General features: G+C 33.6%; 1 protein-coding gene and 1 long non-coding RNA gene across 2 annotated transcripts; both read left to right on the top strand.

Moving 5' to 3' along the window:
* The first annotated feature begins 6,948 nt into the window (after nt 1–6,948).
* LOC145571779 (trimethyltridecatetraene synthase-like) lies at nt 6,949–8,634 on the top strand. The gene is made up of 2 exons (XM_081630813.1): nt 6,949–7,866; nt 8,004–8,634. Exons 1-2 carry the CDS (start codon nt 6,949–6,951, stop codon nt 8,631–8,633), a joined length of 1,548 nt encoding a protein of 515 aa, XP_081486939.1. The 3' UTR covers nt 8,634.
* A 3,674-nt stretch (nt 8,635–12,308) lies between these two features.
* Nucleotides 12,309–14,296, top strand: LOC145571778 (uncharacterized). The gene is made up of 4 exons (XR_014096624.1): nt 12,309–12,404; nt 12,506–12,670; nt 13,104–13,218; nt 13,454–14,296. It is a non-coding gene; the product is annotated as an uncharacterized LOC145571778 (long non-coding RNA).
* Nucleotides 14,297–16,994: the final 2,698 nt, after the last annotated feature.

Genomic DNA, 16,994 nt, shown 5'->3' with positions numbered 1-16,994 from the left:
ATCAAGCAGTGCGATAGGGAAAGGGCTATAAAGTAAGGTCAAGATCGCCAGGTGCTCTTATTTTACGACGGTAAGGACGATCGAAGTCTCGTCCACGCCGGACTGCTCTAAGGCCTAATCAGGGTGAACGATTTCGGTTCTTTGTACATGTACGTGGGGTTCATTGATACGGCCCTTTTAAGTGTTGTCCAACTGCTCAGAAAATCCTAAAGATCAAAAAGAATAAGGGCTAGCAGTATGGCAGAGAGAGCCTCCTAAAAGCCCAATAAAAAATAAAAAACCAGACAGACGAAGTTGGGCGGCACCACAAGGTAGAGGACAAGTAACAAACCTTCTTTTATTGGCCGGTTTGGGAGGTGAAACAGCAGTTGAAGCGGACATTTTGAGACCTAGATTATAGAGAATCTACTTAATCCAGTAGTGTAGAATAGAAATATAAGTGGGGCGTGGCCAAGTGGTGCAAGAAGGGCTTTTTGAAGGACAAATGCCAAATGTAAAGAAAGCAGAATTCACAGGGCGAACTTCACCCTTCACCTATTTTTGAGCAAAAGGTTCGAAGAAAGGAAGATAAGAAAGCAGAAAAAAAAGGATTCCGTTTGATTTCTATTGCTTATAAGCAGTATTCGGTTTATAATCAATCTATGGCGGGATTTAATCCCATAGAGATGATCCAAATTTTTACTTCCCCCAGCACTCCAAACGGCTTAAACTTTCTACCACTTGCTTGTTTGGTTTTGGCTCATTCTTTATAAAAAAAATATTTTCTAGGGAAGAGCCTTTACTTTAGGTTAGGCCGGGAACTTTTCCGAAGCTCGGCTACTTCGCGAAGGAGCACGCGTCGAGAATTGAATGGAGTTTTCCCGTATTTCCACCAGAGCGTCAGTCGTCTTGATCCGCCAGAGGGTCTTCTTGCAAAACCTTGAAGAGGCTTGACAGTCCATCCCTTGACCTTCAACCTTTCTGCAGCCAGGAAATAACCTGGTCTACAGGAGCTACCCATTTCGATCAATTAGCCAAGATTTTGACCGCTGCCGTCCGATGGGTACACGAAAGTGACGAGTCAAACTCTTGCTTGCATTAAGGTATTTAGTTGCTTAAGGATGGTCCCAGACTCTGGGTGGAAATGCTGCACGGACCCATATATATACAAGTACCACCAAATCCGCATTCTACCCATTCTTTTTTTTTCGCCCTAGCGAACCTCAGAGGAAAGGAAAAAAAAAAACCGGCTTTTTGACCCCATATTGTAGGGTGGATCTCGGCCTTTATGATAAGCCAGTCCGGAAGGAAGTGATGTGAAACCCCCAAAAAGAAAAAGCTCCATAGATTTCCCTTTCCGCTCGGAAAACAAAGAGAAGATGTGTACGAACGAGCAGCAGGTTCGCGATTTCCAAGGAAAATCTCCAACCCAGGTCTTCGAACCTTGGTCCGTGGGTCACTCAGCCTGTTATCCCCGGCGTACCTTTGATCCGTTGGGCGAAGCACTCGAACTAAAAATGTCTGGAAGGGGGCACAATGGCAGCTTCCTGCCCGTGGGTAACCCAAGCCATGAAATGATCATCTTAGGGTGATCCTTTTGTCGACGGATGGGATTTTTAGGGATACTGATCGAACAGATCTTCATTCCGGGAGAGGCGCTTTCAAAGAGGGGGAGGCCGCGCAACAGCGGAGCCACTTTCCTGCCTCCTTCGATAAGGAAGGTTTCTTTAAATTCAAGGTTTTGTTAAACAGTTTCTTTGAATTCCTTGAATTTAGAGATTGATTGGTTCGAATCCAATTCGTGAGATGGCAGTGATCTTTAGCCGGTCATGGCCGTTCCTGGCTAAATACATGTCGAAATCTTTACTTTAGGTTGATTACGGCAGGGATTTCGAAAAGAAATTCGAGCCGTGCAAGGACGCGGGGATATAGCTTTGGGCATAAGAATTGCTTGGGTCGAGTCTTCTATGGCTACCCATCCAATCAAAATTTTTTTTTTTTATCAGGGCAGCTGACGGCGGATTGAGGCTTAAACTATGATTAAAATTAGGCGCTTGGGTGGGGTCTGGGGGGTCCCTGAAAACTTCTACTCCCTTGGGGCTAGACTCCTTTCGTGTCTCCTCTTTGCTTAGCCGTGGGCCATCCAGGATCACTTTTGGAGCTCGAAGGATAACACTCCTGACTATCTAAACGGAAGTTTTAGTGGCAGGAAAACCAGGGATTGGGCTGATTGACCCCAGGTTACAAGACGAGAATCAGGTAAAGCCCGACCAACTCACGTAAGTCCAATACTTGAAGTCTACTCTTCCCACTTATGCCGGGAACATGCAACCTTTGGGTGCTTCCTTCGGAACCCTTGCTTTAGAAAGATTGCAGGGGATCGTCGATCTCTTCTTGCGCCGGGTAGAAGACTCAAGGGCCGTAAGGCCGAGTGACGTGCCGGCGCTCATAATTTTTTGCCAGCACGTAGCTGTGCTGTCAGTAAGAAGGGAGCCGGCGCTTTTTTTCTATAGTTAAAAAAGAAGGGTGACTCAACTTCTCAGCTAGAGTTGGGGATGGACCTTACTAGTGGAGGCACCAACTTGGACAGCCTATGCATTTGCATGGCTAGCAACCATAGCCATAGTCCTCCTTACTAACCGCCTTCGACGTCGTTAAACTTAACCTACCACCAGGTCCAAGCTAGCTTACTAAGGTAATGCCAATTCACTTAGAAGATAGAGTCAGGCAAAAACTATCATTGGGAAGGATCTTTTATCAAAACGGCTAATTTGACAAAAGCATTTACCAAAACGGTTAATTATAAAATTTAATTCCCAAACTAGCTAATTTATAAACTTGGAAGGAATTCGGTTTGGTTCACTCTATTGATTTTTTTTTGTTTAAATTTTGTTTTTATGATTTTTTTTTTATTTTTCTTAACGATTTTTTAAGTTTGAAAATTTAAGCAATATATAAAAATATGGAGTATGTAAACAGTGGTAGAACCCTAATTTCGATCCTAAAAAAACAACCCTAATTTTTCATCTAGATCATATTAATCACAAAAATTTGGAATTTCAAATAGTATTGTTCTATCAAGACTATCACAAATTATACAACCATAAGGGAAATAAAGTATTGTTCATCTTTTCCGAAGCAAATTAAATGATTCTATGGTCAACACTTGTATAACTCTAGTTATTTATAATCAAGACTTGAATGTTCCTACTTGCTTACTAAATTTTAGGTTTTTTTGTTATTCTAATATACCTTTTCTCCCTAAGTGCACTAGAAACCTTGGGCCTTTACTACCTTTAGCATTGTTGACCATAGTTTTTTTGTGTGTGTGTGTAACTTTTTTAAAAAAATTGAGAATTGTTGCATATATATTATGTTAGCTGTTATTGTTCAAATTAATGGGATATTTTAAACTATGACATTAGAATTTCCCAAAAAAAAAAAGTGCTTCAAAGAAGTATAAGAAATAGATAAATTCCTTCCAAATCAATAAATTAGCTAGTTTGGGAATTAAAATTTGTAAGTAGCTGTTTAGATAAATAATTTTGTAAAAGTAGCCATTTTGGTAAAAAATCCCATTGGGAACTTCAATCTTTTACGGTCACTCCCCTATCGTTCACTTCATGAGCTTTCTAAGAAATATGGTCATATTGATGATGATAATAAAATTAATTAATAAAACGAGATACTAGTCGGCCATACTAGTTACAAACATCGACAAATAACAAAAGAAATATAAATGATACTTCGTATAAGCAAAACATGAATGGTATATTATCTTATATATCAACCATGTCGGCCATGTGCTAATTAAATTCAGCTTCATTTTATATATTGTATTATTATCATTCAGAAATGGGTGGAGGGACAAGAGTCTAAAATCTAAAGGTCTGTTCTGATTGATTGAAATGAATTGAAATGAGATGAACTGAATTATTTTTAAGAGAAAGGAAAATTAGGAATTAGATTGAACTGAAATTAAGCTGAATAGAATAGGTCTTTAAGTCCGAATGAAAGAGGTTAATCCCTATATATAAGTAGTGGTGTTAATTTGGGTTGATGGTTTTATTTCCCGTTTGGTTTGAGCAAGTTCAATTCATTTAGTTGGCAGGTTGGTTTAAATCGTTTATGAAACGACAATTAGTGGATTGGTTACGAACTTATTTATATTGGTTTGATACGAATTTAGACATGTTTTGTGATTGAAAATACGAGTGAAATTAATTCATATATTTATTTTTATACTATAAGTATGAGGCATGCTTGACGACACCCCTACCCATTTTGAGATCAGATCTAACTAGCAATAGTTCTTCATTGTGTGGAAAGCAAGGTCAACTATAACAACTTACAACTCAAATTTGCTCAACATATTTAATTAAATGTAGATTTTGCATGTGTTACAACTTTGGATGTGGTCTAAGTCAATCAACTTGTAAGACATTTTTAACAATTTCAAGCAAACCACGGTAGTTTAGTAATTTTGAGTAAAAATTGTTGGCAACGGCTGAAATAATGGCTATAGGATCCAAAATAAGACATAAGTTCAAAGTCATATATTGATATACTTGTATGTAAATAAGTATATATAGCTACAAGTAGCTAGCCTGCAACATATTCAATAATTTTTTCATGATATAATAGGAGAGAGGTGAGATTTTTATCCGATGCTTTAAACAACTAACAGTCTTATAATAATCTATCAAATCCAATTATATCTACATTAATTGTCTCTAAGCCTTATTAGAATTGTTGGAAAGTCATTTGTCTCCCATTAAGGACCTATCAAATTCAATAACATCACATAAAAGTCCGTCTTATATCGTTATTAACGCTTTGTTCACTTCACCTTAAAAAAATAAAGGGAAATTCTCAATGGTAGCTATTTACTTTTGCACATTCTCATTGGTAACAAAATATTTGGCTAATTCTCTCAAATAGCATTATTTTTTATTAGTTTCTCTGAATTGACAATATTTTTACATTAAGTAACTAATTAGCTTAATTATATGATTTTTAAAAAAAAAATTAAAAAATTTGTGCAATACTCTTCACCAGCCACCCCACACCACCGACTATCCACCGGAACCCATCACCACCAAGCTCGCCTAAACCCCTCCGAACCCACCCCCACGCTGCGACTAGCCACAAGAATCCATCACCACCAAGCTCGCCTCAAAGAACCCTGCGAACCCTCCACCAAGCTCGCCTAAACGGACCTGCGAACCCACCCCATGCCGCCGAATAGCCACCAAAGTCCACCACCAAAAAGATCGCCTAAACCCCTACAAACCCACCCACGCCGCCGATTGTCCACCAGAATCCACCACCACCAATTGCACCTGATGAAGATTGTCAATTGGGGAAAATCGAAAACCCTTAAAATCTGAAATAAAAATTTCTAGGCTAATGAGGAATCAATTCAGCAGAGGAAAGGGGAAAGGAAAATGAAGGAAAGGGTGGGAGGTTCAGGCGAGTACAGTTGTATGAATATCGAAGGTGATGGTGGGTTCTGTTGGGTTAGCGGCGACGTGGGGTGGCTGGCAAAGAGGGGTCTGTACATTTTTTTTTTTGATAATTTTTTTTACAAGATTGTTAATTAACTGTTAATTATTGTTTAATTAAGCTAATTAGTTACTAATTATAAAAAATGTCATAATAGAGAAACTAATAAATAATAATGCTATTTGGGAGAATTTGTGAAATATTTTGTTACCATTGAAAATGTGCAAAAGTTTATAGCTACCATTGAGAATTTCCCAAAAATAAATAATATTCAGTAAAAATAATTTTAGTTCAGTAAAATTAATTTCATTTCAGGAAAAATAGGTTCAGCTCAGCAAAAATAATTTCAGTTCATATAGTAAAAATATATAATTTCAGTTTAGTTTAAATTAATAAACTTAAAGAAGAAATTTAATTGAAAATCAATAAAAATAATTTCATTTCAACAAAAATAATTTTAGTTCAGTTTAATTAACTTAAGTTCAGCAAAAATAATTTCAGTTCAGTAAAAACAATTTCAGTTCAGCAAAAATAAGGTGAAGTGAACGGGGCATTAGACTAAAAATAAATTTCTAACAATGATCTTACCAAATACTAGTACATATAATATCTTTTACTTTTTTCGTGTTTTACTAGATGCATCACTTTCTATGCATGAAAGTTTCAATATAGATGCATCACTTTCTCTTTTAGTAAATAAATTTCCTTTATCTCTCTCATATCACATAGATCCTCTTTATTTTTTCTTTTTATCTCTCTCTACTCCAAAAATTACCTAAGAATCTGCAATTTCAGAAATGATGCATCTAATAAAAAATAGAGGAAGTACACTACATCAATGAGTAGCGATCAAAATTGACTAAACATTTTCCAATTTAGCCAACAATAATGTTTCTTCATGCATAAGATCAAAGAACAACAAAAAGTTAAGATCCTTTACAATAACATTTAATTGGTTCAACAAAGTCGATGATGATAATAATATATATTTCATGCATTGTTTTAGTTTCTTATTACTTTAATTTTGTGACTAAACATTTTCCAATTTAGCCAACAATAATGTTTCTTCATGCATAAGATCAAAGAACAACAAAAAGTTAAGATCCTGTACAATAACATTTAATTGGTTCAACAAAGTCGATGATGATAATAATATATATTTCATGCATTGTTTTAGTTTCTTATTACTTTAATTTTGCGTTTATTATTAGTCCAACAAAGACAAATGGAAAAATATATAGTTCATTCATGATATCCAATTGTCTTCTTATGCGTTCTTTATAGTCCAACAAAGACGATCTGAAAAGTATTCATTTCATGCAACATATTTTATTTTATTTTTTCTCGATTCTTATACTATAAATACCTTCATACATATCAACATCTACTTGCATAACATAAAACCACAAAACAATTTATAAACAAAAAAAAACACTTTACCTCCACAAACTAATTATATCACCAATGGAGGGTTTAGAGGCACCAACTTGGGCAGCCTACGCAGTTGCATGGCTAGTAGTTCTAGCCATAGTACTCCTCACTAACCACATTACCCGTCAAAAACTTAACCTACCACCAGGCCCGAAACCATGGCCCGTTATCGGGAACTTCAATCTCATAGGGCCCCTTCCCCATTGCTCCCTCCATGAGCTATCTAAGAAATATGGGGATATAATGATGCTCCAATTTGGGTCAGCCTCGGTGTTAGTAGGGTCATCAGTGGAAATGGCAAAAACTTTCCTAAGAATGCATGATGAAGCCTTTGCCGGAAGGCCTCAAAATGCTGCAGGAAAGTACACAGCCTATAACTACTCCGATATAACTTGGTCTCAATATGATCCATACTGGCGCCAAGCACGAAAAATGTGCTCGTTGGAGCTTTTTAGCATCAAGAGGCTAGATTCATACGAGTACATACGCGTAGAAGAGCTTAAGGCCATGTTAAGAGGCATATTTAACACTAAGGGGGAACCCATAGTGTTAAAAGATCACCTCTTTGTTATGAACCTACATGTGATTAGTAGGATGGTGTTGGGGAAAAAATACTTGGAAAAAAGTAATGAAGAGACTTCTATGGTAACACTTAAAGAATTTAAATTGATGCTTGATGAATTGTTCTTGTTAAATGGGGTGTTTAATATTGGGGATTGGATCCCCTTGTTTAAGTACATTGATGTGTATGGTTATGTGAAAAGAATGAAGATTTCGGCGAAGACACTTGATAGGTTTATGGAGCATGTGTTGGATGAACATAATGCTAGAAGGGAAAAAGAAAAGGAGAATTGGGAGCCTAAAGATATGGTGGATGTATTGTTACAACTTGCAGATGACCCTAATAATGAAGTTAAGCTTGGAAGAGTTGGAGTGAAGGCATTTTGCCAGGTAATTTATCTAATTTTAGTTTTATCAAGTAATTTAATCTCATTCTTGTATTTTCTCTTAACACACAATTAATGTTCCTATGAGATGTAAAATCTAGTATATACTAATATGAGATCTTACACAATAATGAATTGCAGGATTTGATTGCTGGAGGTGCAGAGAGCTCAACAATAACAGTGGAATGGGCAATTGCTGAACTCATAAGAAGACCAGACATCATTGAAAAGGCAACAGAAGAGTTGGACCGCGTGATTGGAAAGGAAAGATGGGTTGAAGAGAAAGACATACAAAACTTACCTTACATTCGCGCAATAGTAAAAGAAACAATGAGATTGCACCCAGTGGCACCTTTGCTGGTGCCTCGCTTAGCTAGGGAACAAGTTAAAATTAAAGGCTATGACATCCCTAAAGATACCATTGTGTTTGTAAACACTTTCTCCATACAAAGAGACCCTACGCTTTATGAACGGCCTGACGAGTTTTGGCCAGATAGATTTATTGGAAATGATATTGATGTCAAAGGTCACGATTTCGAGTTGTTGCCTTTCGGGTCAGGAAGAAGGATGTGCCCGGGATATAACCTTGGCCTTAAAGTTATTGAATCAAGTTTGGCTAATCTTCTTCAAGGTTTTGCATGGAAATTGCCTGAGGATATGAAGGCCCAATATTTGGCTATGGAAGAGATTTATGGTGCTTCAGAGCCTAAGAAGATTCCTGCTTGTACTGAGCCTCGACTTCCTCATCACATGTATCAGTTATCATCTTAAGTTTCAGTGAACATAGCATAAACGAACTTGACATTTCAAGTTTTGGGCTTTGTGGTAATAATCCAAGACTTTTCGTTTTCTTGTTTTTATTAACCTAAGTATGTATGTTACATGTGATATTAGAATAATATTCAAGTTTTATCAAAAAGAATAATATTCAAGTTAATTACTACCTCCGTTTTATATTATCTGCAACGATTTGACATAAAGTAGAGAGGAAAAATGTCTAATCGTTGCAGATAATATGAAACGGAGGTAGTAGTTGAAATTCCTAATAATGGAAAGTGTATGTATGAAAACTTTGAAGGAGCATAAAATGATGATTTCATTAAATTAAGGTAAAATTGGTATAAATCACCTTTTTTGTCCAACTTTTTTGAAAAAACCACCTTTTTTTTTTTTTTTTTTTTTTTTTTTTACTAAACCACTTTTTAAGTACCTAAGTTTTTTATTGCATCACCCCTATTTCAAATGTAACGTAACTCAACCATACACTTCCAAATCAACAACCACAGCAAAACCTTCCCTTCCATCTCAACCATCCACTTCAATTACCTCAGTTTAGGGTTTGAGAATGAACAAAGACTACAATTTCATTTGTGCGGCAAAATTAGGTTTAGTTTTTTAGAGCTTTACTCAATTTAGTCATGCATTTATATAGAGGGAAGGGTCGAATGTTTTTGGGAGGGAAAAAATAAATGATTTAGGAGGGAAAAGCACAAGTTGTAGGCCCCTTTGACGTCTCAGTTAAATTTTTGTCAAAATTTGAAATAGAAGTGGTGCAATAAAAAATTTAGGTACTTAAAAGGTGGTTTAGTAAATAAAAAAAAAAAAAAAAAAAAACATATTTCAGTGCAGTTATATGTTTGTTTAGAGACTGTTTATAATATTTTGTGCTAGGCTAGATTAGAGGTCAACCAAATCGTTTGTCATGTTGCTTGGCCATATCATTCACATGAAAACAATAATATTATTAATAATTATTACTTGTATTATATATAATGAAAAGAATAATAAAAGATGAAGAATAATGACAAGCATAGTAGTACTTTGTATATTATATTGAGCTGAGTTCGATCAGTTGGTACCAGCAATAGTATTCAAACTCACATGGCAAAAGAGAGATGTATGACGAGGTTGAGGTGGTAGCGTAGTGGTGATATTTTTCTTCATGTATAGTTCATTTAAGAGATTTTCCATGTCCGATCCTCTCTATCAGCTGAATAATCCCCCTTTTAATTTTCTTACTTATTACTAAAATAAAATTCAACTAAGAGTCTAACTAGTCTAGTAACAAGAAGTCAAGAGGTGGCAATTGTGGCATGCATATATGACTAATCCTCCATATACTATACTAAAAGACAAACACCTCAATGTGAGACTGACAAATATCACTTCCTCATTTGCTTGTTTTATTTATATAAATATTTCTAATAATTATTATTTACATATTCAATCATAATTATTTTTGTTAAACTTCAAACTTAAATCTATCACTAAAAAGCAAGTTTTATACATGCATAAGATCTTCATGATTTCCTAACAAAATTTTGTATTTTATTTTTAGCAATAAAATAAATATACTTTCTGTATTGTGATTCTTAAATGTTACCCGTAATTTTTATAGTGTAGCTATGTAGATTTACTTACTCTAGTACTACAAATAACTCATAATATCTTTTCAACATTTACTTCATCTATGATTACAAATGTCATCAAGTTACAGAATAAATAATTTGAATAAATATAATTTAAGTGGTATAAGAAAACAAAATATTTCGTATATTGAAAGCCTAATATTGTTTTTCTATTGAAAATTAAACAAAATTAATGGTAGACTTTAGTTTGAGATCAATTTCATAAATTGTTAAAGCTTCCATAAAAGCTAAACTAAGTAATAAAGTACCTCGTATTTTTTCTTCTGCTTCGGGCTGTCTGGCAATACCTTCTACAGCTTGTCCCACGGCAATACCTTGACCAACTCCAGGTCCAATAGAAGCAAGCCCTACAGCCAATAATCCAGCAGCAATAACGGAAGCGGAGTCAATAAAGGTACAATACAAAATAGTGCTATAATTAATTGTATCGGTTGTTGTACTCCTAGACAAATATTGAATATTAAGTTGAAATGTTACTTAAAAAAATTAGAAACTTGAATATAAATTTAACTTTGATTGTCTTTTCAATTTCTGTACAATGTCTCTTACAATGCCATTTTTCCTTCTTTTTTTTTTTTTTACATAAGAAAAATTGCAGCAAAAATCAGTCTAAACGAGAAGAATACAAGTTAAATTAGACATTTGATAGGAAAATATATATAGGATTAAAATGTTTTACAATAAATACTCGTGTTTAAAACTGTAATATTCGTATATTGACAATGCCATTACTTTTAAGAGTTTTGACAAAAAATATTATTTTGATTCAAAATAAAATTGTGCATTGCATGGGTGCGATACTAAAGGAGGGGAGCGATGATCGGCCACCTGTGGAACCGACTCCCGACCAGGAAGTACCGACAGCTACTCGGCCTTTTTCTGATCAAATATATAACCATTATTGGTAATAATTTTATGTTGTTCTATATATTCTAATGTTGTTAATTAGAATATTCTAATTTAAATCAATCAATTAATACATTATACTATAAGACAAACAAATCAATCAATCACTGATTCATTTATCTTATATTTGTAATGAGATAACAAAGACTTGGTATATTTTGTTGCATATTTTTGGTTAGTTTCTGTTATATAAATTATATTAAATTCAAAATATATTTTATTGACTTTGATTGATTCCAAATAATTTATTACAAAAAGTTGATCAATATGTTCCTAGACAAAAATATGCCAAAATTTTATCTATAGTGTGTAAGATATAAGGTTAGTTACTATTGTGTCTATAGATTTGTTGACTACGACGGGTAAAACAAATATTAGATTATATTGTTATTGAAGCGGATGATATGACAAGAAAAAATTTAATTTTTCATTCCTGGCGAGGGATAGGAAATGAATTTGTCTATTTCTCTTATATGTTTTTTGATGTTCGGTCTATTTCTCTTATATGGTTATGCGAAACATTATTCATTTATATTTTTCAATTAATAAAACAACATTATAAAAAAAGAAAGCGAATAAAATATTAAAACAAATGTCAATGACATAAAATATTATTCAAATCACATTCCGTAATTTCTGTCTTGGCCATTACTGCGACTAAATAAAATTTTAATAATTAAATTGTTAGCGAAAATGAGCCCTTTATTAATAATTGAATTTTTTTTGTTTTTTTCATGTGAGATTCATAATATGATTTATAAACCGTGCATCGCACGGGCACTATGTTAGTAATTGACTATGTGATGAGCTTTATGCCCAGTCGCATATGAGTAATACAACTTATATATTAGGTGCCAATTTTGAAAGGTCTTGACCTTATTAAAGATAACATGAAAGGTACTGAATAACCAAATTGATTTCAATGCAAAACGTTAATGTAAGGTCTCGTTTGATTGACATGGAAAATGAATTGATTTCAATAACATGAAAGGTACTGAATAACCAAATTGATTTCAATAACATGAAAGGTACTGAATAACCAAATTGATTTCAATGCACTTTTCATTATACACTTTGGTGGTTTTGTGTATAGTCTAAGCACACTGAAGATTGTGTTTCCAAAAAATTACTCTGTATTGAAGAGCTCCAAATAAACCAATTAACCTCTTTTAAATAATGGGCACTCTCTTTATATGGGATTACAAGAGTACCACATACTTCCTTCTTTTTTTTATAGTTGAAACACACACTTTATTACGCTATTTAAGAAAAGTGGATCTCACTATGTTATTTTTATTCTGCTTTCAGGTATAATTAATTGCATAAGAAGTTCCCTCGTGCTTTTTTTACAAGCTCTCCAGCACTTCCTGATTCAGGCTTGACTTGCTCAGCCAGTTATTGACCTATGATCCTGAAATGTTATGTCCGCTTTCAGAGATAATCAGCTTTTAAATCTAGATCGAGAACATGAAAGTAGGTTTGTTTTCTTTTAAATTTAAGTTTATAAATTTGAATTTTTTTTTTATATGTATTTTTTAAAATTTGTATGAAAGTGTCTTTGAATTTCAATTATTTTTATTTATTTATTTATTTTTATCTATAAACTGTATATAGGTTTATTTGATTTTGATTTGAGCTTCAATAATCTGATAAGAATGACTTCAATTTGACAAAAGTGTTGCTACTTGATCAGCTTTGAAATTATCTTCTGTTTGGGTACCCTTGCATTATTTATGTACTGAAATCACTTTTGGATATCATAAATTCATGGTTTTAAAATTTAAAATGTGTTGTAAGCTGAAATTTTGAATTCTCTATGTTTTAAGCTGAACTTTTATATTAAAATCTTCAAAATGTTTGAGATTACATAAGCTACAAATTTTGAATTTCCATGGTTTAATTTCAGCTTCGGGTACATATTTGTCTTACCCTCATATATCTGGGGTTGGCCTTCTCAAGACTCTGCAGTCTGCACCCTAAATGGAGCCCTGCCGCAATAATATCTGCTATAATGACTACCGGTAACTAACCTTACAGCTCCTTTTCTTATCCATTTATCATTGGAATGAAGTCATTAACATATGAAACATAAATTATTAGCCTGTAAAAGGGAATGAATGTCTCAACAATTAATGCTCTTGGAAGCTGCCTAAACATATTTTATCTTTTTATTCTTTCTTAAATGAGGTGATGAATGGACTTAATGGTGGTAAAGGATCTTGTGATTTTCACTTCTTTATCTTTGGTACATTGCAGAAATCATGAATTAGCGTGTATTAGCAAGGGAGAAGGAAGTTGAGAAAAGAACTATTGTGCATTAGTTATCTATTCTTGCCCAAAAATCGGTTATCATCCGAAAATGGCAAGTTTTTCTTCTCTTTTTTTCTATGCTTACTGGGCCCCTTTGAACATTTTACTCATGTTGCGAGAGTATGGGCCTGCGAATTCTGCAATCTATGTTAGTCATCCAACCTAAGCAGAGCTAATTAGTGTTGTATCTCACTAACATTATCTATATATTGATTAGATGGAGGCCGGCGATTTTCCTTTTTCTGCTAGCATGATGTTTCAGTGTCATTGTACGTAACTTTCTCAATGGCTAAAGAACCCTCCAGATATTGAAGCTAAGTTTTGTCGTTTTTGATGGTTTTCCATCACAGCACTTTAAAGCCGTTTTCAGCAAGTATTCTTGCTTGATTAATCGGTTAGTCTCCAGCTGAAATTTTAATACAAAGTCAAGCTTATCTTTCAAGGCACATTTGATATCCTTCACAATTCCTGGAGCAATTATACCAGTAACGAGTTATAGAAGTATCATTCCAAATGAATATATAACTGATTCTCGAGTAACTACTCCAGTTTCAAGTCAATATAAACTAAGATAAAGTACAATGTTGGTTTTTGATAGGAGTCTCGTTTTGTGGGATAAAAAGAAGATTCCCAAGTCACCGAGTTTGCTCTTAAAATTGGCATTAAGAACGACCTTATAGTGAGCTTTTAAGTTCCCATGGAAAATTGGAGGGTTATTTTTATGAAGGAAGATCGAGGCAGAGCATAGTTTTATTACTATGCGAACTCAAGTTTGCCATTGCAAAGGGAATATCTGTAATCCCCCGTATTTTTAAATATTTTATAAATGAAAATTTATTTTATTTATAATATTTATTTGTTATTTTTCATAATTTAATTTCAAAAGTTTCAAATTATTAATCTGGGTCGAAAATTATTTGAACAAATTATTTTATGCACCTTTATTCTACAATTTATGTCCAATCATACAAGCCTAACCCATTTGTTTACTTAATCGACCCATTATTTTTATGAGGCCCAATCTTTCTTTTTACCCTACAATAATTCTCTCCTATAAATATCCCATGAATCTTCAAAAATTTCCCACACAAAAAGGTTAGTCTTATTTTTATCCTCCTTTGTTTCTTTATTTTGCTTAATGTTAATTTAATTATTTTGGGTTTTGATTTTAGTATAAAGATTATATTTTTAGTATCAAATTATATTTTAATGGTATAAAGATTATAAATTTCAGATTATATTTATGTTATAAATTTCATATTTTATGAATTATAAACCTAGGGTTTCAATTTATTGAAAATCATGATTTTAGGGTTTTTATGAACAATTGATTTAGGGCTTTTATAGTAATGATGTTTTGAAATTTTGGTGATTATAACTACTGATTAGTTTAACTTAATTCCAGATTATTTTGAACACATAGATTCGTGTTTTAATTTTTAGATTTCCGTTCGTTAATATTAATCCCGTTTTAATCCCGACCAGGTTCTAAACTCATCCGATTTTGACAAAAAAGTAGTTTTTTCCATGTGGAAACCACGTTTTAAGAAAGACTCACTACCTTTGGTAGTGAGCACCACCCTCTCGAGGCCAAATTCAGCCTCTAAATATGATTTTCGGGCAGTTTTTGATTTTAACGAAGTTTTTACATACTTAAAATATTATCCTTGAGTTTGATTAATAAAATTAATTATGTTTAAAGTTAATTAAGCATAAATATATGTTTTTATTGAAGTTTCAAGTGTTGGAAATAGTTTCTAAGTACTACTTTTGATGTTTTATAAAGAGGGTTTAATCACCCATTAAAAAGAGAGATTTTAGGGGTTTTTATATAATTTTCAGATTTTTATTAGACTTTGAACTTGCTGTAATTTCATGTATAAGAGTGTATTTTAAGGTTTTTATGAAGAAAAATTTAAAGAACTATATATAAGCCTTTAATTTTAACTAAAAGGAAGATTTTAAAGTGTTGTTTGATTTGGATTTTGAAGGTTTTAAAGTAAGTTAGTATTGCTGTAAATTTGATTGATTGGGTATTAATTGAGATGTTATTATTTGGCTTAGGAGAGGAGTTTATTGAAGGTGATTTCTAGTTAGTAAAGTGGCATACTAATTCGTTTGCTCAAGGTACGTACAAGTTACAAAACCTTGCTTTTAGGTGCATGTTTAAGGACGGATCGAGAACTTAGTATCATGTCTAGGGATGACTGGGTTAAATTGTTTGGTTATACATTGTGAATTTCCTTTGACGTGCACTATTCCTTATTGTAATTATTGGTTATGTTCTAATTATGCAAGGTGCACTTAGAGGCAAAGGTATGTGATTGGTGAAATGACTTAATTATTACTCATTCATGATTTAATGAAATAGGATGAGTAAAGGAATGGTTCATGTCTTATAAGACAAGGTTAAGAGTTTGGGGTGCCTTATGCACTCAAGGTGTTTATACACCGAGGTAGTAAAGGAATAAATAATAAATGTTGCTTGCCACTAATAAATCAAGAATTGAAATTGAAAAGTTGCTTTACTTGATTGAATTGATATTGGATTGATTGTATTGTTATGCATATGAGTCATCACCAAGTCTAAACCTGTAAATCACGTAAAGTGCAAGATGGATGAGCAATAAAACTCTGGATTGGTGCACTTCTGGAGTAATGACAATCAGGGGTTGGGGTACATGGGGTATTAGCCGTGTACTTTTCTCGAGGCCGTCTGATCTACGAGTCTCTTATTTCAAATATTTTTCAAAACTAGGAGTTAGGTGAGATCTCATACTAACTACGGTCACGGAGTCGCGCCCGTGGTCGTTGGATGTTTATTGATGTTTCCGAAAGGAGGCATGGGGTTTTTCTTTTATTGATGTTCCAAATGGAGCATGGGTTGGACAACCTTGTCTATTGCGTAATCCAATGAATAAAAATAATGATTTACCTATTATTAATTAATGGAGTCTTAGTAATATAAATAGTTGAGTCGTGTGTTGAGTCTATATTTTAATGATGCATGATGATTGATTATTAGTAGCATGTTATGGAATTCTTAATTTATTTTGCATCTTGTATGTACTCAGCTTTGCTGATTGCGTGCTTTGTGTGTCTTTCTTTGGTCATGGCCTTCGCCTTTCAATGACCCTGTGACGATCCAATTTTTACACTTGTAATATTGGGGAGCAGAATTACCACAGGTTCTTACACATGTAGCATTCATCAGGGTTGTGGGATCTTGAGTAGAGAGTTGGTTGTTTCATTTTATTTCTTTTGCAAGTTTGAATTTATTTTAATTCGATTTTATTCGACACTATTTCTTTTGGGTTTGAATTTATTTGAACACTGAATTTAATCACTTACTACTTTTATTGGGTTTTGAATAAGGGCCTTAATGGTTCCAAGTTGTATGACTTAATTTGGTTTCATTCGTTGGTTTTGAAACTTATTTATAACTGATTTAGTTTTTCCGCTGCTATTTTCTGATAAAGCCTTAACG

This window comes from Chenopodium album, chromosome 12 (assembly GCF_948465745.1).
Source record: "Chenopodium album chromosome 12, dcCheAlbu1.1, whole genome shotgun sequence".
NCBI classification, from domain to species: domain Eukaryota; kingdom Viridiplantae; phylum Streptophyta; class Magnoliopsida; order Caryophyllales; family Amaranthaceae; genus Chenopodium; species Chenopodium album.
The sequence above is the reverse complement of the archived record's forward strand: the minus strand, read 5'-3'. Positions and strand labels throughout refer to the sequence as shown.

Excerpts from the sequence above, each read along its gene's own strand:
- LOC145571779 (XM_081630813.1), top strand. The coding sequence starts at position 6,949 with ATGGAGGGTTTAGAGGCACCAACTTGGGCAGCCTACGCAGTTGCATGG. Across the intron at positions 7,867-8,003 it reads GAGTGAAGGCATTTTGCCAG|GATTTGATTGCTGGAGGTGC; the intron begins GTAATTTATCTA and ends AATGAATTGCAG.